Source organism: Betta splendens, chromosome 5 (assembly GCF_900634795.4).
Source record: "Betta splendens chromosome 5, fBetSpl5.4, whole genome shotgun sequence".
In the NCBI taxonomy this organism is placed as follows: Eukaryota; Metazoa; Chordata; class Actinopteri; order Anabantiformes; family Osphronemidae; genus Betta; species Betta splendens.
Genome location: NC_040885.2, coordinates 11878761 through 11903239, shown reverse-complemented (window position 1 = coordinate 11903239; position 24479 = coordinate 11878761). Strand labels below are relative to the sequence as shown.

Genomic DNA, 24479 nt, shown 5'->3' with positions numbered 1-24479 from the left:
AATGTGTTGAACATCTGCATAATAACAGTACAGTCCTATTACATTGCAGTCCTTCATCGGGATATTGTTAGCAGTTTGGTTCTTTTTAGTCCATAAACAGAGCCAAAGCCTATATTGCAATAAATAAGCATCTGATACCAGAACAGTTTAATATGAAGTATTAATTATTATGAAAAACAAGTTTCTAAATAAAACATGCAGAATAATATTCAAAAGAAAAGTGAAACCTACCGCAAGGACAGGATGAAACGTAACAGCTAGCTTAGCCAGGTTAGCATTAAAGACATGGGAAAGCATTTTCAATTACAGAAGTGGGCTCTGACATAAAACCGTTCACCTTCTGTACCAATAACACAAAGGCTCAGTAAGTTAAGTCAGAACATAGGTTCTGTTTGTTTAATTAATATAACTTTAACTAAAACTACTTCCTGGCTAATGCTAACGCCAGGTGTTTCGCGGTCACTGAGAGGTTGCCAGGCAACGACCTGTCTGGAACGGTTTTGGTTGATCTACTGTAATCTTCGACGCCAAACCCATCAGTTCATTATAACAACGTTGACAGCCTGTCACCATCGTACTTTACGTACCTGTCGCCCTGCACGGCTTCTTTCACCTGGAGCTCGCTCCTCGCATGCTGCCCAACGCGCCAGCAGCATCGTTAGCACAGCGGGCTAGCTCCCGGCACACGCAGAACATTAATTTTTTAACGAAGAAGAAATGCGCTTCGCTAGTTGCATCAGTTGCTCATCGTAACAGCTGAGGAGGAAAAGTAATTCCACACACATTCCCACAATACTTAAGGGCATTGGGAGCTTTCAGCACCATGTGTGAGGAGCTATTTCATAGCCACTGTAATTAATGACAGCTGGCCTCTCCTACTGGACCATAGAGCACCTGTTTACTCTAGTCTGATGCTAGTAGTTCTTTACTGCTGCCTCATATCATATATCAGCTGTATTTAGTTCTTTCTATTGTATATAAATAAAGAGTATAAATACATCAGTGGACTAAGACGTATAATTCCTAAGTTGGTCCTTACTGGTAGATCAAACAGTACATATAAGGTATGATGCTTACTGAACAGAAGGCTTGTATCTAAACAAGGTTATTGCGAACAGCTGGTCTGCAGCACTGTTGATTCATTGAACCAGCGAGGCCAAAACATCCCAGAAACCCGATCCAGTGATGCAGTATCTGCTGTATAAAGCTCCTAATAAGTAAAGTTGACTTTTGTTCACTATACTATTTATTCAGTGCAACTTTGTTTACTGTACTTTCATACCACTGATGGTGTAATGCAGGAATGTTTCCAACACAACAGTTCAACAAAGGTAAAGAATAATGCACGACTGAAGTGAAAAATATCAATAGCATTTAATCACCAAAGATATAAACATTTAAATATCCATTTTGTAATGTGACTGACAAAATCTTTACAAAGTTAACCATCTTCTGCTGACTGCTTCGCTTCGCCTGTACAAAAATGAGGTGGTATTGAAGACTGGCACAAAGAGAGGAAACTGTCCCGCGTAAACAGCAACGTCAGCAAAACCAAAAGCAAAGTTACAGCAAAAACATTGACATTCCTATCATGTGTCACTCAGTAAATAAAAGGTCATAGACATACGGTAAATATATATTTGTGGTTTTGCAGATTTTCTTGTAAACTGCTTATTGCGCCGACACAAGCTTTACACACATTCAGTTTCCTTTCCAGTTCAATATTAGTCACAATACCTAAATAAATCATCAAGGAAAGAACATAATACAGAATTAAATCAATAAGCAATATTTAAATGTATTCAATAAACAAAGTTAATTAATATATGGGCTTCCCCACACATGCCGCTGCTCTATTACTGTAGGTGTGTTACAGCCTTAAAATGCATAAATTATTGTCAGCGTTCGTGACACGTTTTTCCTAAACCAGTGTCAAAAGTTAAATCAGGCAGTAAGTTGCTTATAACGAAACATCTCTGTGCTTTTTCTTGCTGCAAAGGACCTAAGTTGCAAACACTGACAGTTACAGAAGGCTTCACTGAAGTCAAACTTCATTTGTTTACACATGGCAAAGAGTTCTGAGGCCTTTACATGACCAGACGTTTCCACAGAGGGCGCCCTTGTTTCTCCCAACAGTTCTGGAGAGCTGGGTGGACAGGAATGTAAAATATTCATCAGACTATGTACACATATTTGTTCAAAATATCATGCAAATAAATATTGTTAATTTAAAACAAAACTACAACACTGACCCCAACAATAGTAATATATTGTAGGCTATAAAGTCTTTGCTTTAATGTACAACAGTATTGTTGAATCACGGCAAAGTACAGTAAATACTGCAGGTCTCAGGGTAGAAGCTTGTTTTCTGTTGTTTTCGTTATAAGCAGTATTTTTGCTGAGGTCTCCAAATAGTGCTGAGCTTAATCCTGCGTCTCCGGGTTCCCTCCATGCTCGGGTACAGCGGAGACGCACGACCGATTTTATACTGTACATAAACATTCACTCGATTCAGTCCGTCCCGAATGGCAACGGAGTCATTTCAAACAGGCTTTAAATATTAAATGTACAGTGTGCAGATGGGACAAAGTAGAAATCTATGAAAATGGACAGTGTCTGTGCTTTGATTCAAGGCTGAACCACAGTGTAGAGAAAAACATGTAGCAGAAGGACGGCAGCGTTCGTTGTTGATGTTGTGACGAACGTCTGTCCACGAGAAGGCAGGAGGAGAGGCTGCTGCTCAGCACACTGGTGTTGTGCTCCTTTAAAAATATCTCATAAGTTCATAAAGAGCATCTTCTTCATAATCCCTGACCAAATAATAACGTCCATTTTAAAGTTGAACCATTGCAACTGTTGAAATTCAAGTGTGTCCTTCACATGGCCAGAGCGAATGTGCGCGGATCCAAATGTTCCTGCCACCGAAAACGAGTGCAACAAGGCACTGCAGGGTGGAACAGCAGGCAGACGGGGAAAAAGGGCCTTTCACAAATATGTTGTCAAAAAGAAAAGTTAAATATTCCGTATTATTTCAATATCAAGTTTAAATGGTAACATAGAAAGACATCAGGGTCTGATGAATCACTGTGATTTTATCAAAATTAACTCGTCACTCGCAACAAACTAAATCACAATCTTAAAGGCAGTGGTACAAAAGCAGATGTGATGGGTCAATTGACAGAATTCTGTATTGATTGCTAACATCATAATACATTTTATCAAACATTTGCTTGTTTGAGATTGCGCAGTGTACGATTTTGGAGCATTTCTCTGTTTTCACTTCAGTTTATTAATGAAGTGCCAGGTTTTGTAGTTCATTGTCGTGACGAGGTACAGATGATAAAATGCTAATATTTTGCTGCAGAGGATCATCACTTTCAAAGAAGACATCAGGGAAATCTCAACAGACACTGATAACATACTGTAACACCAAAAGCGGTTTAAAAGCTACATTCCCCATAGAGAAGCATACATAAATGCATCAAAAGCTCAGACAAACAGTGGCGATGCATGACACAAAGAAGGAAAAAGCGCTTTCCACTAATCGACAAGTGTAATTATGTATTATTGAATGTGATGATGTATATTTTGTGCTATTAGACTTCACAAATAACACTGCATGTTAATTACTCAGTCCACTAATAATCCTAGAATTAAAATATCCAATTATAATTGTATTGTTATATAAGCAAGCGTCTCTAAATATTTATTCAATGAAAGATTGATGCTTAATTGATGCTTTTAATGCTTGATGATTTGATTTTGTGTTGTTTGTTTGACATCCTCTAACAACTTCTCACGCGCTTCAAGCTCACACCATGTGCTCTCAACCCTTACATACAGTACAATCCTCAAAACCACAATGAAACTACACGTTTCAGTGTTTCTTTACTGATATGTCTATGTACCGGCACTTCTCATGCTATTGTTTTTCCCATCTTCTCATACCTACAGTAAGTGCTCTGAGCACATAACTCTGTAATGTTTGTACTTGAGATGACAGGAGACAATTTTGTATGGTTACAGTTCAAATAAACTGTCTTGGCAAAGGTCAGAGGTGGACTGAAAGACACTGTTGTGAATGTGGGATTAAGGCCCAGATCTACTGGCGTGTGCAACGTGGCAAACACGACTACGAGGACTGGACATGCAAACCAAAACAGCCAACAAAAAGCCAACACTGCCACAAGCAGCATCTGAGCAAATAGGAGCGTGAACCATGAAGTTTGTCCTAGGTATCGTCACTGTTACTTCACTCATTACACACATGTACTACAGCTTAATTTATGATTAACGATGTAAACCTGTTGTATAAACAGCTTGGATCACTTTATTAAACCGGCAGAGGAAAAATAAATTCATAACTGTTCAACCTTGTGTCAGAAAGTGGTTATGAAACATCTAGATAGTAAACTTCTTGTCTCACTCGGCTGTGTTTGCTTTTCTGCCTTTATCTATCGCAGTCAAACCTTCTGTTCCGGCTGCTTGGCTGTTTGTGTAAGGTACATTTTGGCTGCCTGGTGATTGTTAATTTGGCCCATGTGCATAAACTCAATCATGCTCTTCTTGGTTTAGTTAACTAGCATGCAAACTCAGCACATTCTCTGTGCACCCAAGCCCTGAAACATTAACAGATGCAGAAGCAATAAGGCAAAAAGCACAAAGAGCTGACGCTGGTCTTTTCGTGAGCACAATGCTGTTTGATCGGAATTGCAGTAGATCTGAGCCTAAACCCAAACAGATGAAAGATGCCAGAGTGTTTGCTTGTGTCAGAGATGAAAGAGAGGCAGAATAAGTTGAATAAAGAGAAGGACTCCTATGGAGGACTGCAGACAATGACTCCCTCCACACTCTGATGTGTTTTCCTGCAATGAGAACCAACAATGAATCTTTTTCCCTCTAGGAATTGGCTCCAAGACCCCAACAGCACAGCACCATGTACTCCTCAGGTACCACCACAGGTTTACCTTTTTTTAGCTAAAAGACAGACCTGCCAGTTAGGCTACTTCACATACTGAACCTCAGGGATACAGCTCAAGTTAAGAAGACTTTATAAACTGTAGAAATACAGCTATAAAAATAGAAAATAATGTAAAGACAAACAAAAGATTTTTATTGCTTTAAAAATGTCCCTGCAGTCAAACTTTCCCTTTGGATGCAAAAAGTACTGAAGCAGAATATAATGTACTAACAACATAGCACAAATGCATTGTAGTACTGTACTTACTAAGGCACTGTAGTCAAAGCAGGAAGTTGGGCCTTTACGGTACCGTGCATTGCTTAGCACTTCGCATGGATTCTCCTCCTGAACTAAAGGTTTTTAATTACGGAAAATAACAGTAAGCGTGAACTTAGCCTGCCACACAAGACGGATGAGGACAAACAAAAGCAGTGCCACGTGTGTGCACAGGAAGGATACACTCCGTCCTGACCTGGGTCAGTCTCTCGATCTCGCAGGAGCTGCAGGGCAGCGTCTCCGCGACGACGAAGAGCAGGTTGGTGTTTTCGATCTGCTTCGCATGGAAGAGCCTGTGGAACCAAGCCATGGATGTTTAGCCTGTGACGGCCAACGGTTTGCGAGAGCAACACATTCTGCTGACGTTGCACAGAAACACACCGTGAGCAGTTCCCACAGTCCTGCAGCATGTTGTACGAGTGGGTGGTGTTTGTGAAGTAGAACTGGCTCTGAATGGTCACACAGCTGCTTTCCTTTGCCTCAAAGCCGTCAACAAAGACCTCAGCTGAAAGTCACACACACACACACACGCACGCGCGCGCGCACACACACACACACACACACACACACACACACACACACACACACACACACACACACACACACACACACACACACACACAGGTGAAGCTCAGGTTTTCTCCAAATGTTGAACTTTTTAAAACATCATTTAGTTTTATGGATTTTATGTTTTTAAACCATCCCGAGGGGCCACACACACCTTGATAGAGCCAGCTGTTGTAGGCCAGCCCATACAGCAGCTGCTGCATCACAGACCTGAAAAAGTTTTCACATTACACGTCTGAACTCAACACGGCACAGAGTGGCAGCTGCCAAGCGTGAATAGAGAGCTGGTTTAATGCACAGATGTGTGGACCATGAAGGCTGCCTCACTGGAGTCTTACCAAGCGACTGTGGATGTCCACCAGGCCAAGCTGAGGATGTCGGCGATGGACGGCTGCCGAACACAGAGCAGTTAACGCTAAGGGAGAGCTGTAAAACGCGGCCCTGAATGGAGAACGGGCAGCCCCGACGCTGTCTCTTACCACAGAGATGCCTCTGGGTGCTGCGCCAGTGTGGCTGCTGCTGACGGGCTCGCATGCAGACTGGTAGTGAAACGACTGGCGCCGGGTGAAGATGGAGTTGTTGTAGAGCGCGTGCATCAGGTAAGGGTCCACGTCGCCAAAGAATAGGCCGATCTGTTGGAAAGTCAGAGAAAGGAAAAACAGGCTACACAGAGATAATATTACAAGGCATAAAGTGAGTGAAAGCATTTTTAATTTGATCACTGGAGAATATATATTGACTCAGACTCATATTACTATAAGTACTATAGGTAGTACATGTAGGTAATAATACAACTCAGATGGACCTTTTTCCAGTGATCTCTCTGATTGGACATGACCAGGAACCCGCCGTCATCAATGAGATAGCAGAGAAGGTCCTAGAGACAACGGCCCAGATCAGGTGAGCAGCAAACAGCAGCAGAAAGGGTACAAAAAGCTGAATAATGTGTATAATGTCTATTTACTGTAAAATATATATAATTAGTAATGTATTTACAGCCAGAGCCGAGCTTTTTGTTAGTCATGCCAAATGTCAACATGTAGTTCTTACATCAGTGTTGACTTCACAGTCCATCTCACAGCTTCTCGATAGTCCGCACTGTGAACAAAAGTTGTCATGAGTCAATAGTCACGTTACTGTACGCTCGTCCTGGTTCATTGATCACCACTGACGCCGCGTGACCTTGTGAGAGCCCTGACGACTGTCCGACACGTTGCTGGCCAAGATCTTGAACTTGTCGACCCACGCTTCCAAGTCCAGCTTCACTCCAACCACTGCGTGATTAGATGCACAGTGTCAGCATTAAAAGGACACAGCACAGGTGGTTGGAACACACGGCCCCATCATGTCAACGCATCACATCGAGCTGTCCTGAACCTTGTCTTACCTGCAGGTTTCAGCAGCTTGCCTCCTAAATTAACCTCTACAGCCGAACTAACCAGAATTCCGACAGTGCCGTTTTCTTGAGCGACGGGATCGTCCAGGGCTGTTCACAAGCACAACAAGTATTAAAAAAGTCTCCGTCGTCTGAGCTCAAGATCTATACGTGCCACAGATTGTTAACACCAAGACTGCTGGCTTTACCAGAGCTTTTGACCAATATTATGGCTGTTTCATTGACATTACTGCAGGTGGAAGAATGTTTCCTGAGTGGATGCAGGGACTGAAATAATTCTTATGATCGGGTGCTGAGTATATGCTCAGGTACTCACAGGATCTTGATGGAGCTCTGAACATGTAGCCTCTGTTGTCCAGGCTCCTTCTGTAGTAGTTTGAGTTAAAGGGTTCAGGGTCTTCCTCCCATAAGTCGGCAGCTCTGTAGGAAAATAACACTAAATAATGTTCGATGTTACAACGTTTCTCGTAATAATATAAAATATTATGTCGCTTACATGTTGGGGAAAACTCGCGTTATTCCTCCATCTGTAGATGCAAATACAGCCAGAAAGCCGTACCTGGACACAATCGTTTTTATTATATTTAGAACAGGCTGCCTTGTTGTATATTTCAGGTTTTTGCCAACATAGACAGTCTGTACTCCAGTGTTTGGAGCAGCAAAAAAGCTGACTCACGAATTCAGGTCCTTATTCTTCCACACGCGAGAGGCCAGCTGCCCAATAATCCTGGAATCCAAAATTAGATTGTGGATGAGGTCTTGGTCACCTGAGGCAGAAAGACAAGCAGATGTTCCTACTGGCGCCTGTAGCCTGACAGATGAACTATGTCTGAACTGACAACGCGCGCAACCCACACTCGTCAGATTCCGGGGAAATATCCAGCATCAGCGACAGGAAGTTCTGCAAAAACTGGGTGTTGTTGTCGGAAATTTGCAAGTGCTTGCAGTATTCCCTGCAGAGAGAACACGGGCAAATAAGATGCTGTTCTACTCATATAACATGAAGGTGGAAGGAAACGAGAGCTCACGCTCACCTTGGAGCCAGAAAGACGTGTCCTGATGATTCGAAGGAGCTGGGCAGCAACGACTGCATATCTGTAACACAGAGGGTTTCTCAGCTCATCTACTGTACGCGCTACGTCCTTGTGTAAAGACGACGCCTCTCGCCAGTACTCACACTGGAGCTGCAGCATCACGTCGCTCAGGTCGGCCTGGATGTAGTACTCGTTGTACGGCGGGAGGACCAAACCCAGACTGCAGAAGAGTGATGCCTTCACAGTCACTGTGCCCACAGGGGGTAAATAAATCAAATCTGTAACGTCACAGCCACTCACCTGTAATCTGTGCCGTTGATAGGAGTCCAGGTGTAACCCCTGAACACCTCATCTATGTATTGCTGCAATACAAATGCTGTCATTAATACTAATGCTGTAATTAACACCTTGCAACCGCAACTAGCACCATACTGGTGTGTAAAATGGGAGAGAAATCACTTGCCTCATCGACCGACTTGATGAGAGTTTTGATCTGCATTTCGCCTGGTCGTCCGTCGATCATCTGTCTCCGGATCTAGAGGCAGGAAACATCGGTCCCATTACCGTTGCGTGGGCACAGAGCACTGCTGACTGGCTCTTCGCCGGCCCATTAATAACGTTGAAACACCGGGAGCTTTTCACCTCCTCTTTGTTGCTGTCCTCCACTTCTGCGTCCAGAAAGTCCAGCGTCACAGGTTCAGGGAGGTTCACGAGCTGGAACGAGAGAGAGGGGAAAACGATGTTCAGAACAGCATGAGATCAAATGTCAAGCAACTAGAAACAGTGCCAGTCCAATCTTCTAAGGGACAGTAACATATACAATAGTTCACCTTTGGAAGTAGATTAGGATGAAGGAGAAGATATCCATTTGGATCAATGGCAAATATGTATCCATTGGCTCCAAGCTATTTGGGTAATGAATAAAAAAGGAACAGATGGAGGAGACAGATGGTGATAATGTGTCTTTTCTTTTCAAAGTGTAAAAAGAGGAAAATGTGACTAATGCGGGTGTCAATGAGAAGTACGCACATTGTAGCGCGGCGTCAGTCGCTTTATCTCATCAAGATGCACGTCGACCCCCATGACGCCTAAGATCAGCTGATTCTGGTAGCGGCAGCGACAAAGATACAATAGAAATATTAAAATCTAATTTCTTTGCTAAATGCGGTGTTGCTGTACTGTATATAAAGGCAACCCATCATTACCTGTGAGTTTCCGTCCATTGTGAGATTGAAGACAGGCAGAGTCCCAGTTACGACCATGCCGAGCCCCTGCAGAGCCAAAGACCGGCCGCAGATCATGTAAGTATGAGCTTTTAGTGGATGCTTCATGCATTTACTGTACACTTTGGGCATATCAGCCCAATGGAGTCCTGCATTCTCACCAAAGCGTCCTGATACACGTTGGTCCACTGAACCTGCTTGGCTTCACTTCCTGCCAGAACCATGGGGCGCCCCAGCACATCAAGGTACTCCTGACGAAGCAGAGGAGACATGTGACTGTCTGCAGCCGTACGTGGACCAACAGCATCAGGCCACGCGGGGAAGCGATGCGCAAACAAATGGGGGTAGCTGTTTGTGCAGAGTGGGTTCCACCGGGGGAACGAAAAACAGTGAACTGGGATCAGCTGTGTCAGAGGCACTAGGCAAACCCACCTGGGTGTTAATCCTTATAGCACAGATGGAACGGATCTCAAAATAGTAACCTGGCAAGTGCAGAGAAAAGAGAGAGAGAGAGAGAGAGAGAGGGAACGTGTGTGTGAGCAGTCAGTAAATAACACAGTGGTACCTCTAAATATTGCAACTTTACTGAATGATACTAGAGCAGTGACTTAATCACTTAAGTCCCGGAGAGCAGAACTGTAAAGAGGGAAACTAGTGTGCTTTAAAGCCCACAAATAAAACAAGAGAATGAATCGGCTCACCTTTATTGGTGCATGCAATCCACTGTAAGGGTGTGACATCATAGTTGTGCTGACCCACAGAAAAGGTGAATACTCGAACCTAACGAGGGGTGAATAAATGGAACAGCATCACTGAGTGATTACGAGTCCACAGCGTCACAGGCGTCTGAGAGGACGAATCAGCAGGGACCAACCGTTTTGTTGGGCCAGTTGTATTGCATGAATACATCCTGAGCTCGGTCCTCTCCGCCGTCCGTAAACAGCATTATTATTTTATTGCAGTTGGCCCGCGGGACGTTTGTCTTCTGGAAAAAACCAACACGGAGCGGAAGAGTGAAACAGCGCGGAGAACACGTGCAGACACCGTCAGCAGACGACGCGGCGTACGTTCAGCAGCTGGTTGAAGGCGAAGTGAAATCCAGACTTGTAGTCGGTGGTGCCCTTGGCCTGCATCTGCTGCACCGCGTCCTTGAATATCTTTTTGTTGCGCACGTTAGCCTGAACCAGGTGCTTGAAGCACGGAACAACGGCCTCTGCCTTCTCATTGAACTGAAACACAGCAGGAGACACAGTCAGCGGTCAGACGCGCAGCGGCTTCACGCGCAGGTGGAAGCAGGCGAGCGCTACCAACCCTCGCCACGTTGACGTAGTCGTCGTCCGACAGCGTGTCCAGCATCTCCATGACGGACGCTTTGATCAGCTTCAGCGTGAGGCCGCTCACGCTGCCGCTCCTTCGCAAACACGCACAACACACATTTTCATATTCTGGTTTGCAAGACAACGCGGCTTAATGAGAACACGAGCTGTTTATACCGATAGAAAACTGCTCTGCAACTGTGCTTCTGAGGCAATTAGTGAAAAAACACACAACACTGAAAATGTGAGTGAGCAAACACACAAAAAGCTTCATGTGCTTAGAATGCTCTCTCTCTCTCTCTCTCTCTCTCTCTCTCTCTCTCTCTCTCTCTCTCTCTCTCTTCTTCCTGGCTGAACCCTGCAAATATGACCAACCACTCCTCTGTTTGTACATAAATGCCTGTAGTGTTGCTGCCTCAATGAAGAAGTCCATGAATGAGCCAACACAAACGTTTCAAGGGCGTCTCTGCCACGTTCCTCACTCTACTCCATAAAAGACTCAACCTTGTGAAACGAGCCTATCAACGACACTATCGCCACCATGAAAATGTGCCGAAAAACACTCCTTTACACGTCTTGGCTCCTCTAATTTGTGTTTGTTTGTTAAATATGGAGCCATGCTACCATGACCGTGTAGCATCTGACACAGGGCTGGAGTTGGAGTCAGAGTCAGAGTCAAAGTAAGAGTCAGAGCAGGTGTACGAGTTTCCCACTTCTACAACTTTCTATTCCATTACTGCAGACAAGTAGGATGAGGGGTGTGAAGTAGCTGCTGCTTTGCGTGAAACGACATCCTAAATGATCTGTTAAGTGGTGAGCGGTAAAGAGGTGGAGGAGAGGCTGGGAGTAACACAATGGTTAATTATTTAGACGCTGCACAGTCAGAGAGTAGCAGAAGCCGAACATTTAAATGGGAGATAAAGAGGTGCTACTCACACATCCACGAGGATGACCATGTCTTTAGGGGACGAGGCCCCTTGGATGTACCTGTGACAAATGATAAGAGCGTTGACCATGTGAACGCTCCTGCGTATGAAACGTCACCTCATTCAAAGCGTCCTTTACCAGGGCCTCCTCCTCACGTCGTACAGGTCGATTTTATCCGGCGCTTTCCAAGGTGTGGCTGTGAAAAGTGAAGCATAGTCTGATAGTGAGACCACATTGAGTGTTGGTGTTCCCCAGCGGCACTGGAGGCAGCCACACCTACCCGGGTAGTAGCGGGTGACCCCCGTGGCGCTGCCGAACGCCTGCCACAGCAGCGACGGGTCCTCCCGGCTGTTCTCCATGAACACCTTCTCCAGCGCCTGCGTCCAGTTCAGCTCATTCAGGATGACTGGAGCTGGTGGGAGACGCAGGAGCTGCTTAGAACATGGGCATTATACAGTACGTATGTGAGCCTGTATTAAAGAAAGCAATCACTATACGCTTGCCTCCTTTGTAAATGTCTGTAGGAATCTGAACAGCTGTGTGGGAATAGTTGACATTGTTCTTGAAGTTTGGGTCATAAACAAACTCCAGCTTGATGTGGGAGGGATTCTCCACCTCTCCCTCTCCGTCCATTGAATACTAAAAGAACGACAGAGTGTTGCATTGTATCTGAAAAATCTATTTTAATAAAACACCTGAATTACAACATGGTTTCTGTCTCTTACTCACATAATCCAGCTCGGCCTTAGAGTCATAATAGGCCATGTCCAGCTCCTGGAGGAAAACGAGAAGGACGGAGGAATGGTCGTTATTGGAGTGTGCATTATTACGAACAGAGAAGAAGAAGAGATGGAGGAAAGCAGCAGAACCTCCCGTTTGTGAAACAATAACCACCAAATGTTTGCTTTTGTTTTCTCAGGCCTGGACGCAGCGTCGCCATCTGTTCGACCACACATACTTCAGAGCAAAGCCTATTTTTGGCCTGTTATACTTTATTCTTCTTTTTCAACCTCAGCTTTTTAGTTATTACACAGTTGGGTCCGCCTACTGACTGAGAGCGCTACTAATGAACATCCCTCTAGGGTTTTATACTGTAACATTTGTCTCATCTGCTGAGTCAGCTTGACACCTCCCCTCACTCTTTAAAGAAGTACGTCTTGAGGCTTTTTTCCACAGAAAACAAAATAACGACGAATTAGCAGCAACTTGTGGTCGGGATGAATATTACAAAAACATGTGAGGCGTGAATATTTATTGTTCCACAACAGCAAATCTTCTATTCAGAATTTAAAAGTAATATTAAGCAGAAAAGCCCAGCTGATGGTGGGACGTCAATTTAAAAGCACGCCTCCTTAAACTGCTCAACGGTGTGAGACGTCTACACAGTGTTAGTTACTCAGAGAGGGATGTGAGGACGAGGTTAACCCGCGTCTCATTTTCTCTGGCAAATAAAACAGGCCGAGTGGAAAAATGGGATGCCGCCGCGTGCAGCACTCGGCAGACGCACACGGTCGAGCGCTCTGTCGTCTGTTTCACCCTGAGCCCCGGGATCCGCTGAGCTGAGGTCTCAGCTCGTCCCACTCAGAGGCACAGCCCTCAGAGACAGACGCATGTCAGCGCTTGGGCAGTCAGTGGGAACTATTTGAATCCTGCTCATCGGGCTGTTGATAGATGCAACAGGAGGCCGTAACGAAAGTGATCAATGCTGGTAAATCCAAAGCGGATCCGCTGGATTTGTTGTCAGGTTTTACCTTGATTCCGTCCTGCCACAGATGCTCTCGCTGGAGCCGCTCCGCTTCACTGGCCAACCTCTGAGAAACACACACACGACAGATGATGTGTCTGACTCTATAAACAAGGCAAAAGCATGAAATGCTTTGGCACTGTCTGATCTGTCTTTGCAAACAACAATGAAATACTACTACTAGTGCCACACACACACACACACACACACACACACACACACACACACACACACACACACGCACACGCACACACACGCGCACACGCGCACACACACACACACACACACACACACACACACACACACACACACACACACACACACACACACACACACACACACACACACACACACATGTATTTTTATAATGCAGACATTCACACTAAAGTAAACAGGTGCATCAATGTTTCACAGACTGACTTACATCGAGGGCTTTGCGCTTCTTTGCCAGAAGCTTTTCTATATCTGATGCCACCTTCTCTACAATCCTCCGCGGCTGATTCTTCACCAGACTGAACCGTCTTCTTTCTTCATTGTAAATCTGTGAATTAGTAACTCACAATGTTGAAACCAGTTGTAAATAAGACCAATTACAACTGTAATGTCTGTGTCTTTTCACCATCTGCTTTTTATTCTTGTTTCTATTTTCTTATCTAATAACATTTAAGAAAATGGATGATACATTTTAGCATCTCAGAACAAACCTCAACACAGACACCGACTTATTCAAGGCTCATCAATTTGCAGAAGTAAAGCCTTTTTTCATTTAAACAGCGAGGGCACAGGGGAACCGTCACTTGTCTGTTTGTGTGTTTAATCCAAATCTAAATATGGCTCCTTTTATGTAATCCATTCACACACAGTGTATGGTGCCAGCTGCATCACAAAGTTTTATTTAAAAAATGAAAGTAAATGTTCTTTGTGTTAAGGTTCGTTCTAACTCTTTCCCAGAATGTTTAATATTAAGTAAACTAATACCTATTACTGTAATTACTATTAGTGTGAATTTTAGGCCCTTAGAAAAAAAAAACACAAAAGAAAATAATAATAAAATATCAATCGTGTAAATGACATAACTGGAAGTATTAACCACATGTAAGTGGCTGGAACCTTTTTGGTCCAACCTATAAACCATTTTTTTCTAATTTCCTCGATTTGGGTCTAAAACCCAGATGTTCTTCTCCAGCAGCCAGAAGTTAAATTAGTCCACACATGGACAAACATCAGTAAGAGAGGACATAAATATGGCCTCTGAATATTTTCCTTATGATTTCCCACTCCAGAAGGTTTTATGGGTCATAAGGAGAGGTCTGGGAATGACATGCGAGTGAAGGCAGATCAAGCAGCCTGGATTAAACCTTAAACCTCAGGAATATTTTTGTTTGGCCTGCTTCTCCTTGTTTTGAAACCGAATCATTTCAAACTTAAAATACAACAACGGCATAAGTGCAGAAGCTTTTTTTGCAAGGGACCCCTCATCAGGATAAAAAGGCTTGAATGTTGATGATCAGAATCAACAGGTAAATGTCAGGTGGTTGATGGGTTCTTGCTTCATGATAGAGGCATAAACCACACAGAAACCGTGGCGTCTGGGGATTCAGCTCATTAACATGCAGGGAGGGTTCTCAATGCAAGGACTCTATCGTGCTTTAAGCTGTTGCATTCTCAGAGATGTCTGAGTAGACGAAGGCGAGACAGCAGGAGAGGGAGAGAGTGGCCTGGAAAAACGCATTTGGCCAACTTGCACGCACACCGCCTGACAGCTTTCACCCTATAAATGGACTTCACGAACTGAACTTCAAGACATCCCTCAAGTCGTGTACTGACCAGATGCTTTGTTGGCCCACGCTGCACAGCGATGAGCAGAGCCTTTCTATCAACTGTGAGGGTCTCGGTCTAGTTCAGAACATGTTCAGGGTCAAGACGTGGCACCGAGCACAAATCTTCTGCACAGCGGATGAAACTCAGTTATATTTAGTAAACCATGCAGTCGACACGACTGTTGTCCAGGTGATGAATTTAAACACTGCACCAGCTAAACAGAATATCAGTGTGCTGGCGTTGACATTAAGCCTGAAACGCGGCTGTTTATACTCTCTCTCAGACAAAGGTGCACGTCTGCAGACACAGATTTAATTCAGAAGCCAAACCACCATAGGTCGCTGCAAAGCCAGCAAGGGAACGTAATGTATCCCAGACGCCCTCACAGTTACCTGCATACACAAAAGCCCTCGTTTTATCGGCTGACGCACTGAAAGGGACGTTTCGTTCACGCATTCCAACTTAGAGCTGGTCGCTGCATGCGGAGCGGCCGCGCTTTCGGCGCTTCAGGAACATGAGCGGATTAATGAAGATTGAGTGAGCGAGTGAGTCTCACTTCAAGGCATTACTGCAGGCCGACCATCTGCTCCGCTGGGACACAAACACATAGGACACGTGCCGCTGCAACGCCTCCACACGGCTCCTCAGAGCAGACCTCTCTTGCCCCCTGCAGATGACGTTTGGTCCTGCTCTCTGCTCTTTGGCATTTAGCTTTTCAGGGACAACCCCTCTTCCCCAGGCAACTGCTGCTACGAACAGGAGAAATAGCCTCGCAAACTTAAAGGACAGGCAGATTTTGATTAATTTGTGTATGAAATTTGGGATTGTACATAACATAAGTGCTGTGTGTTTAAAGCAGTGTTAAGGCCTTCACTTCTGCTGTGGATTTGTTGACTCGCTTCCAGGGTTTCTGTTTTCAGCTGGAAGCACATTGAGAGCTGGGAGCCACAGACAGGCTGGGGATGCTGGGAAATACCGAAGCAGAGACAAACGTTTGTTTTGGTCTCGTCATGAGGTTTATCAAGAGAACGAAAAGCTTTCAGTCAGAACAAAACCCGGAATTTCACCATGTCTGTTTTTTCTACTCGTTCTTGATGAAGGCGAACGTGGCCGCTGCGCATGAACGTGACCTGTGCGACTACAGACCCAAACCACAGGCCTCCAGTGATGTGAGCTTATGAAAGGGCTGAATTAGTATTCATAAATGTAGGTGTTATTAAGTTCATGACTTCATGAAACAGTGGAGAAGTTCTAAATCCAACCACCGTGGGCGTGTGTTCAGGCTTTACATGTGCAGGATTTATTGTTAACAGTCACCAGTGTTTTAAATCTGTCCTGGGAAACAACATCATTGTCTTTCCCTTTATCATGCTTTTAGTTGTTTTATTGTGTTTAGCTCTGTATTTCAAACTGACGTACGCACGCTCTGGACTCTGACCCGTAGTCTCGGTGCGTTCCTTGTTTGGTTCCTGCAGCATTTTGAACAGCACGAGCCGTCTGCGTTAGGAAAGAGCGACACACTCACCCCTTTCAACTGCTGCGCTCCAGTGATTTGCTGAAACACCCTGTCAATCTCCTGCTCGATGCGCTTGGCCCAGTGGGATATCCTGTGGGTGAACATAACAGGCTGACAGTCAGACAACACAAACAGGCGACAATGAAAACATAAAGACCACTTCACTGTGCAGTAGCAAAGTATTTTATCAATCCTTGGACTCAACCACACAATAAAACACGTGAAATAGTCTGAGCTCCTACTGTGCAAACATTTAAGTATTGTTTGAATGTAAACATTACCTACAGTACAGAATGAACTGGTCACTTTATTAGGTACAGCACCAGTAAATACTTTTATTAGGCTAAGCATCATGCATTTTACATTATTCCTTTCAACTTTCACTGAACCAAAACAGACATATTAAAGAAGCCCAAACTGCAGCTGCTACGGTTTAGACGGAGCAGTGAGATTTCACTAACACTACCTAATCAGCTTTGCTGACTTAATCATGATTTCACAAAAGGCTTGCTCTGAAGAAGAGAAACTTGTGTAAGTGATCTATACGAGCGTGATCTATGCCAAGGTCACTTGATGCAAATGTAATTCCTGTGTTTCTACATGTCACACACATCACCTACACGCCCACAATGCTCGTTAGTCAAGGTCAAGTTGTGTTTTTACTGCTGTGAGGGAAATATTCACATCATAATATTTAGAGTGTCCTAGATACAATAACAGGAAGCAAACTAAATGTCAGCAGTCAGTGGTTACCATTTGGTCACAGAGAAAAAAAATAATGTATTCCTCACCCTTCTGCACGCTGCATAATGGATACTCATTAGTTTAACCCAGTCTACTTTTCACCTTATTAACATTGAGATTGGTAATGTAGCAACATCTGCTCCTGGACACGAATGCAGGGTTCACAACATGAGCTGTGTTTGTTTCATTAGCCCACTTTGAGTTTAAGACTGTCAAACTCATTAAGCAGCACTGCTGCGTGGCGTCAAAACAGCAATGCTGGAAACAAATCCATGCGCTGCACCTGGCGAATCCTAAAACATAGGAACAGCACAAATATTCCTATTTCCCGTAAAGCAGACTCAACTGTGAAGCATGTGGCACAGTTAATATTCGGATGCATGCAGATGCATGTTAGCAAGGCCTCGATTCAGTGACACATCACGGCCAGAAATCCTGCCAAGCGTCGCATGATTCCCAGGAGCCAAATATTCAATAGAACTGTTCATAACATGGATCTCTAGGGTTGCTACATTTTATTCATGGAATAGAGGAATAAATACAGACAAATATATAACATCTTAAATCTACCTGTATCACACATGTCTTAATATTGTAATGTACATGCTGGATACATACAGTTTTTGCTTATTATCATTCCAATCAATAAACCATAAAGACATTACTGTTAGCTGGTTACTTGACCAAGACTCATTCCGAGCAGAACAGCTTGTGCTCCGTCGTTCTTATTCCAGAATAACTTGTCGGTGATAATGTAGCATAATCACGTCACACGCTGCAGTCTCAAAGCAGCACACGCGAACCTCCTCATTAAACCTACACAACAGCAGCTCACTGCAGTGTATGAACTGATGTCCTTCGTATTCAGTGCATCAACGCTTTTAGCCACTGAGAACAGAACTGACTAACAGTACAGTCAATACTATAACAAAACTCCCTGTACTGTACGTCTAGACGTAGCCAGCATGTCTCAGAGAGAAGACAACTGAACGGCAGCAGTCCAGCAAAGGCTCAGTGTCCACTGTTTACTGGCCTCACTTCGCATTTCATCCTTTATTCATTGGCTGCAATTCAGTTTAGCCAAATGGGCTCAAGAAGACTTTGTGAAGGTAAGACATTGTGTGAGCTTTCTATCTAAAGATGTTTCAATGAGGAAATGAACGAGAATGCCCAGAATATCAGCCGGGATCCTGTAAGTGCTCAGAGTGATTCATTATCAGTCAGACAGCTTCCGGCAGAGTTACCAGACAACTTTATGGATTGGAGTCTTGTTGGGTGTGTTGCTAGTGTTTGAGGAGTCACAAATCCAGTCTCAGCTGTCCAGATCCACAGCAGAACAGCGTTTTCCAAGTCCAAGTTCTTTATTTCTCCATTGATTCTCAGACTTGTCTTAGTGCTGAACCTTCCTCACTTTACTGGTAGAAATGTTTATAAAAAGCTGCGACTGTAAAAGTGAAGATCACTCCTGCCACTTAAATCATAACTGAACAGCTGACAAAGAAAGGCTTGAGTGTCTTTCTACTGACAACAACCAGTGCAGCAACCGTAATGAAAACACACTTGTTATTAGGTATTAGACTGTAATTTATGTAATTACTGAAGCCCTGAAGTTGAAGTCTGATTAAATGAAAATCTGTATGAAAATGATGTTAATGAACAATTGCGCCCACTGAAAGTTACACAGAGTAATTACACAGCAGAATGGCAGAAAATGGAGATTATCACACGTTTTTCAACAATATATATGTTAGATTGAAAAAGAAAGAGACAGACTTTCATCCTGCATCCTGAGATTATCCAAAAAACTCTGATTACTCTCTTTCCTTGATGTGCAGCATATTTAATACTGATCTCATACTGATCGGACTAATCCCCGTAAACAAGAACGGTTCCTTGAAGAACACAAGGGCATAAAAGCATCACAGATACAGACATTTGAGTAAAATCAGCTTTCATGGTTCGTAGCAGAGGGCGTGCTGTTTCTTTCTTTCCAAATGGCCCCTGTGTGACGCACGGTCCTGCAGGCATCATCGCACTTGTGCAGAACCAGTTTAATGAAATCTCAATCGCGATCTGTGCCAGACTGCGTGAGATCAATTTTGAGGCATGTCAGATGTGACTGATGCCTCATTAACTCACGGCACCCATCTGCACATCATATGCTGCAGAAAAACAATGTTTTGGCAAACAGCTGTCTTCAGCCGTTGGCTCATTTAGATGCTAACTCAAATCTTTCTCTTTTTTTTGGATTATAGAAATAAAATCTAGAAGACGGAGCAACGGCTTGTGTTATGTGACTTTGCCATTATTTTTATGGCAGCAGCTGGCAGATGTGCAACATGAATGTGAACATGATGCTTTACTACTGTACATGGCAACATCATATTTGTTAAAGGGCCACAGAACAGTGGAGCAGCCTTATGAATCAGTGCAGGCCAAGTTTTTTTTAACCGTGTGCTGGTTCCTGTGCTCGGAGCCCTGTGGGACCTCAGAAACTACGGCAGTGCTGCGACGAGGCGGCCGAACAACACAGCTACTCGGCTTCTACTCCGTTACCTGCCTCACACCTGGGAGGAGACGGAGAGGAGATGTGACCCACACTGACTCACCGAGCAGAAACCGAGAGGTTGGAGGGTGGGGCACGAATGGCAGACAGAGGAAATGCAACCCGTTTTAAAACAGACTGACAGAGCCCCAGAACAATCACAGGCTCAGGCTGCCGTGTTGCCATTTGTGGTCCCGTTGGTCATTTTATGTGTATTTTCTGTCGCCACGTGTTTCCGCTTTGTCACATTTTATCTTTCGTGGTATAGTAATTAATCATCCTATCAATAAACACGCCATGCAGTCCCTCTGGGCCTGTGCCTGGTACATGGTGAGCCACTGATGACTATGCGCAGTTTAGCATGCTGATATTACCATTTAACTAACATGAGTGTAGAACCACAGAGTACTGATGTGGGCCTGTAATTAAACTTCTGTCAACAATCCATCACAACATTAGACGTGTGTGTGTGTGTGTGTGTGTGTTCGCCAGGCGCCTTTTATTTCCCTACAGCTAGAGCGTAATTACCATTTTTATACTGTATTTATGGAGATTCAAATCAAACAAAACCTGTCTGTCTGTCTGTCTGTCTGTCTGTCTGTCTGTCTGTCTGTCTGTCTGTCTGTCTGTCTGTCTGTCTGTCTGTCTGTCTGTTGCAGCAAAGCGAGAACTATTGGAGCAGGAGCGAAAGTGTGTATGGCAAATAAATCCGCGCTGCTGCAGTATTAATTCTTAATTGGCATTTGTTGCTGTGCTCCGGCGTAGCGATTCTGCTTCGTTTAGCCCACATGAAGAGACCCAGGGCAGAGGGCTGCGTGGCTGTTTCAGAGCACTCAGCAGAAAAATCCATGCAAAAGGAGGAGGAGGAGGAGGAAGGAGCAGCCATAGCCTACTTCAAATAACCCAATTCATCATAAAACACACACAACACCCAGATTTGTACACAGGCCCTTCTCCTAATTGGTAAATACACCTTGGCTCTCCAGTTGTGATTGGCCTAAACTCCCTCACTGTGTGCCCTGAAGATGAGTGGACCATCTGGCCCGTTCCTCCCCCCAGAGCGGCCCGACTGCAGAGCCTGGAGGTGGGCCCAGAAACTGTAGTCTCCAGTTAAGTGCCAGCTGTATTTAACAGTAACGGGTTAAAGGTTATGAAGGAACCAAGCACCGGATCGAAAAAGCAGAGGGAATCTTTAGTCTAATGCAGAAACTCAGTATCGGCACACCTTCGTTTTTTCTGCACCACAAGCGGCCTATTGTCCACCATACTGTAGTACTGATGCAGTACTACAGTATGGTGGGTTTGCTCCGGAGGGTTTAAGACAGGTTCAGAGTGCCACAAAAGCAAAGCAACTGTTCTCTCTTCACTTTGAAGCCTGCATGGAAAAATCCAGTAAACTAAACAGCAAGAAAAAGGATGTGAAAACTGAGCTGCAGTAAAGGAGGGTTTTACAACAACTGCACAGTCCTAATGCTGCCTGATGCACAGAAGGAGCCGCACTCAAAGTAAAGTATCACTAACAGCTCAGCATGGAACACTCTCAACATTATCTTAATAGAAATGACTAAATCTTAACATTTAAAACATTTGTGAAGTTATTTAATTATTATCTTTATTATACAGAGATAAATACACAGGTTTATGACGTCCAGTATTTAGAGAATGTTAAGATGAAGGTTATAAAATGTAATATTTCAGCAAAGTGGCAAAAAACTGAACATATCCTTTAACGCTAACGCGATATTTAAACACCAGTGAGGTTGAATTCAATATAAAAACGTCTATTCAATGATGAGAGGGGCTCTCGTCTGTGTGGACTACACCTTACAGAGCACCGAGCTCTAAATACCCGGCGTTTACATTGATGTAATCGAACACTGTCAAATTATGTAACGGCAGAAAATAAAAGGGTGACTGAAGTGTCTTCAAGCGCCGGAGCCGACAGGACGAAGCTAAAGTTGTCTCCCATCGCTTGAAATCACGGTGCCCATCACTTACGTGTACTGCTGTGGGAACGTGAGCGCCGCCGCTCCAGGCCACGATGCGCTGAAAATCAAGATCATCTGGACGGATACCAAGCAGACGACGCTGCAAGACTTTTTGCCTATCGCCATTTTCCATTAAAAAATCTCGTCACGGGGCTTCGGTGCGTGAATGAGCGGCTCCGGACCGTCTCCGGGGCATACGGCGAGCGATGGCGCGGACCTGCGGCTCAGTCTCCCGACGGGTTCATGTCTCTGTGCCGTCAAGTGGACGCGGAGGAGGCGGGCATTGGCCGTGGAGGCATCGCGGACGGTGGGAGATGCACTAATGCAGCTGCCAAGACACTGCAGAGTCTCTCCTCCTGCTCCCACATACACCACCACCAACAGCACCACAATCACACAGGCCGGCGCGTGCACGGCATCTCTCTCTCTCTCTCTCTCTCTCTCTCTCTCACCAGCAGCCAGCGGATCCAGGCGCGTTCACGCTCACCAGGCAACAGAGAGGAGAGCAGAAGGATCTAGTTTGGCTTTATTTATCCCCGCAGAGCCACGTGGGATTTGTCATAGGCATAAATATAGTGTTATACCAGCTTCGGTGGAAACGCGTGCGTGCTACTGAGGATGCAACAGTTGCAACACTTCCAAGGTCCCTACGTAGATGCAAAATAAAAAAAATGAAGGAAGTATTTCAGTGCTTCAAGGCTGCATTACTAACTAGACCCCAGAGGTCCCTGTCGAATACAAGACAGGATTTGGTGATTTAAAAATATAGTCCCTACCTTTTTGCGTGGCTAAATCACTGGCAGCGCCTGATGGGCACAACACAGCTCCAGAGACCAAAGGGGTCATAGGAGCTTTTGGAAGGAGCCCCATGGTTTCATTCACATGGGATCACATTATAGTAAACTCAACCTTCTTGAACTCGTGCTTCGGAGAACAGTCACGAGTGGTTTCTGACATTTTATGCACTGAAATAATACATTTCTTAAAAATAGAGTATAACAAAAATAACTGAATTTGTTAGTGAAGAGCTTGACACACAGCAAGAAAATCAATAAAAAACATGGATTCATAAACTAGTTTTTCAAGACTGGAGGCACAACATGGAGGATGTGCAACTCCTGAAGATGAATACTACATGTGAATACTACATATAAATGTGTACATATTCAGTTACAGAAACAGTTAATCTAATTATGAAGTTAAACAGATATTAAAAGTTCTTCAGTGTTAAAAAAACAAACAAACATTTATTTGAATATTTCAATTAATAGATGTAGGTGCCAAATGAAAAAGACAGTGATAAAGGAAATTATATAAACATAAAAAATGAAATAACAGATTACATAATTCACACATTCACTGAAATCTATACCTTAGCTCAAACCAATATATAAAAACAGTGGCAACATCACTATAGAAGCGCTGCAGCGTATCAGAGAAGCCACATTATTTGTAACAACAGAAAAAATTTCAGATGGGATTCATTAAGATATTAACAAATGAGATGATAGAAATGAGACCAGTCACCACTAACATCACTGAGCAGTTTAATCCCAAACCAGATTACAGATTCTTCTCACAGGAAGTGTAATTAAGTAAAATAGAGTAATTTCAAAATGCATGGACCCTAGTGATGCTTGATCTGCCTCTGACAGACTACAATTAAATCACTTTAAGGAGATTCTTGAGGTCATTACGAGAGGATTTGTCTGTAATTACCACCAGAGGACAGATGTAATTACACTGCAGGAGAGCCCGGAGAGATTACCATTCATCTGAAACATTTACAGCACGTATGCTTGTTGATGCACTGAGAGCAGCTCCACTCAAGAGTAAAAAGGCCACTGACCACAGCCTGCTGCAGGAGCCAGCTTTTGGATTCCCACCTCCATCCACAGAACGTTACTGAGATTGTTACAGGGACCATTATTGAAACTGATTTTGACCAGACACAGCAAATGTGGAGGGACAGCTGAGAAACACAAACAGATCTCGCCGATGCGTCTGATGCAGCAAATGAATGACCCGCATTCCGGTGGAACAGGAAACGTTTCTTTGATGAACTGTTGAACAGCAGCTATGTTCTGCACAGACAGACAGGGAGACACTCTACAGCTGACCCAACAGGATGACTGCCCCTACTCCTGCCCCCTCGTGAACGAAGGATGTGGGTTCAGCTTTTAGTCGTCTCCATGGCGGCCCCAAGTGCTAATACCGCTGTCATGTCCTGGGGAGTGAAAAGACTAATTACTGACTCCACAGTCTTCCTGCCAGTCCCCCTCTGAGAGCAGTACACCGATAATTGGACGACATCTCCAAAGGGAGCTGAGCTGCAGATGAGCCGACCTTTACCTCATGTAAACAGCCTCACAAATCAGAAGACTTTTTTTTTTAGTTCTCATTTCCTTTATTCCACATCCTT

General features: G+C 44.2%; 1 protein-coding gene across 1 annotated transcript; it reads right to left on the bottom strand.

The window, feature by feature from the left end:
• Positions 1 to 1350: 1350 nt before the first annotated feature.
• On the bottom strand, positions 1351 to 22472 carry LOC114856153 (voltage-dependent calcium channel subunit alpha-2/delta-2-like). Its single transcript, XM_029151866.3, has 38 exons — positions 22068 to 22472; positions 16790 to 16871; positions 13868 to 13984; positions 13451 to 13510; positions 12429 to 12473; positions 12203 to 12338; positions 11980 to 12111; positions 11838 to 11895; positions 11709 to 11759; positions 10768 to 10867; positions 10524 to 10685; positions 10331 to 10441; positions 10158 to 10236; positions 9889 to 9938; positions 9618 to 9707; positions 9439 to 9504; positions 9263 to 9337; positions 9064 to 9138; positions 8876 to 8947; positions 8697 to 8768; positions 8534 to 8595; positions 8377 to 8453; positions 8234 to 8294; positions 8055 to 8152; positions 7876 to 7966; positions 7696 to 7758; positions 7516 to 7619; positions 7191 to 7289; positions 6986 to 7077; positions 6854 to 6901; positions 6609 to 6680; positions 6283 to 6435; positions 6142 to 6194; positions 5958 to 6013; positions 5618 to 5741; positions 5420 to 5529; positions 5228 to 5310; positions 1351 to 4865 (listed from the first exon to the last, which is right to left on the bottom strand). Exons 1-38 carry the CDS (start codon positions 22181 to 22183, stop codon positions 4770 to 4772), a joined length of 3291 nt encoding a protein of 1096 aa, XP_029007699.1. The 5' UTR covers positions 22184 to 22472; the 3' UTR covers positions 1351 to 4769.
• Between the last annotated feature and the right edge of the window lie 2007 nt (positions 22473 to 24479).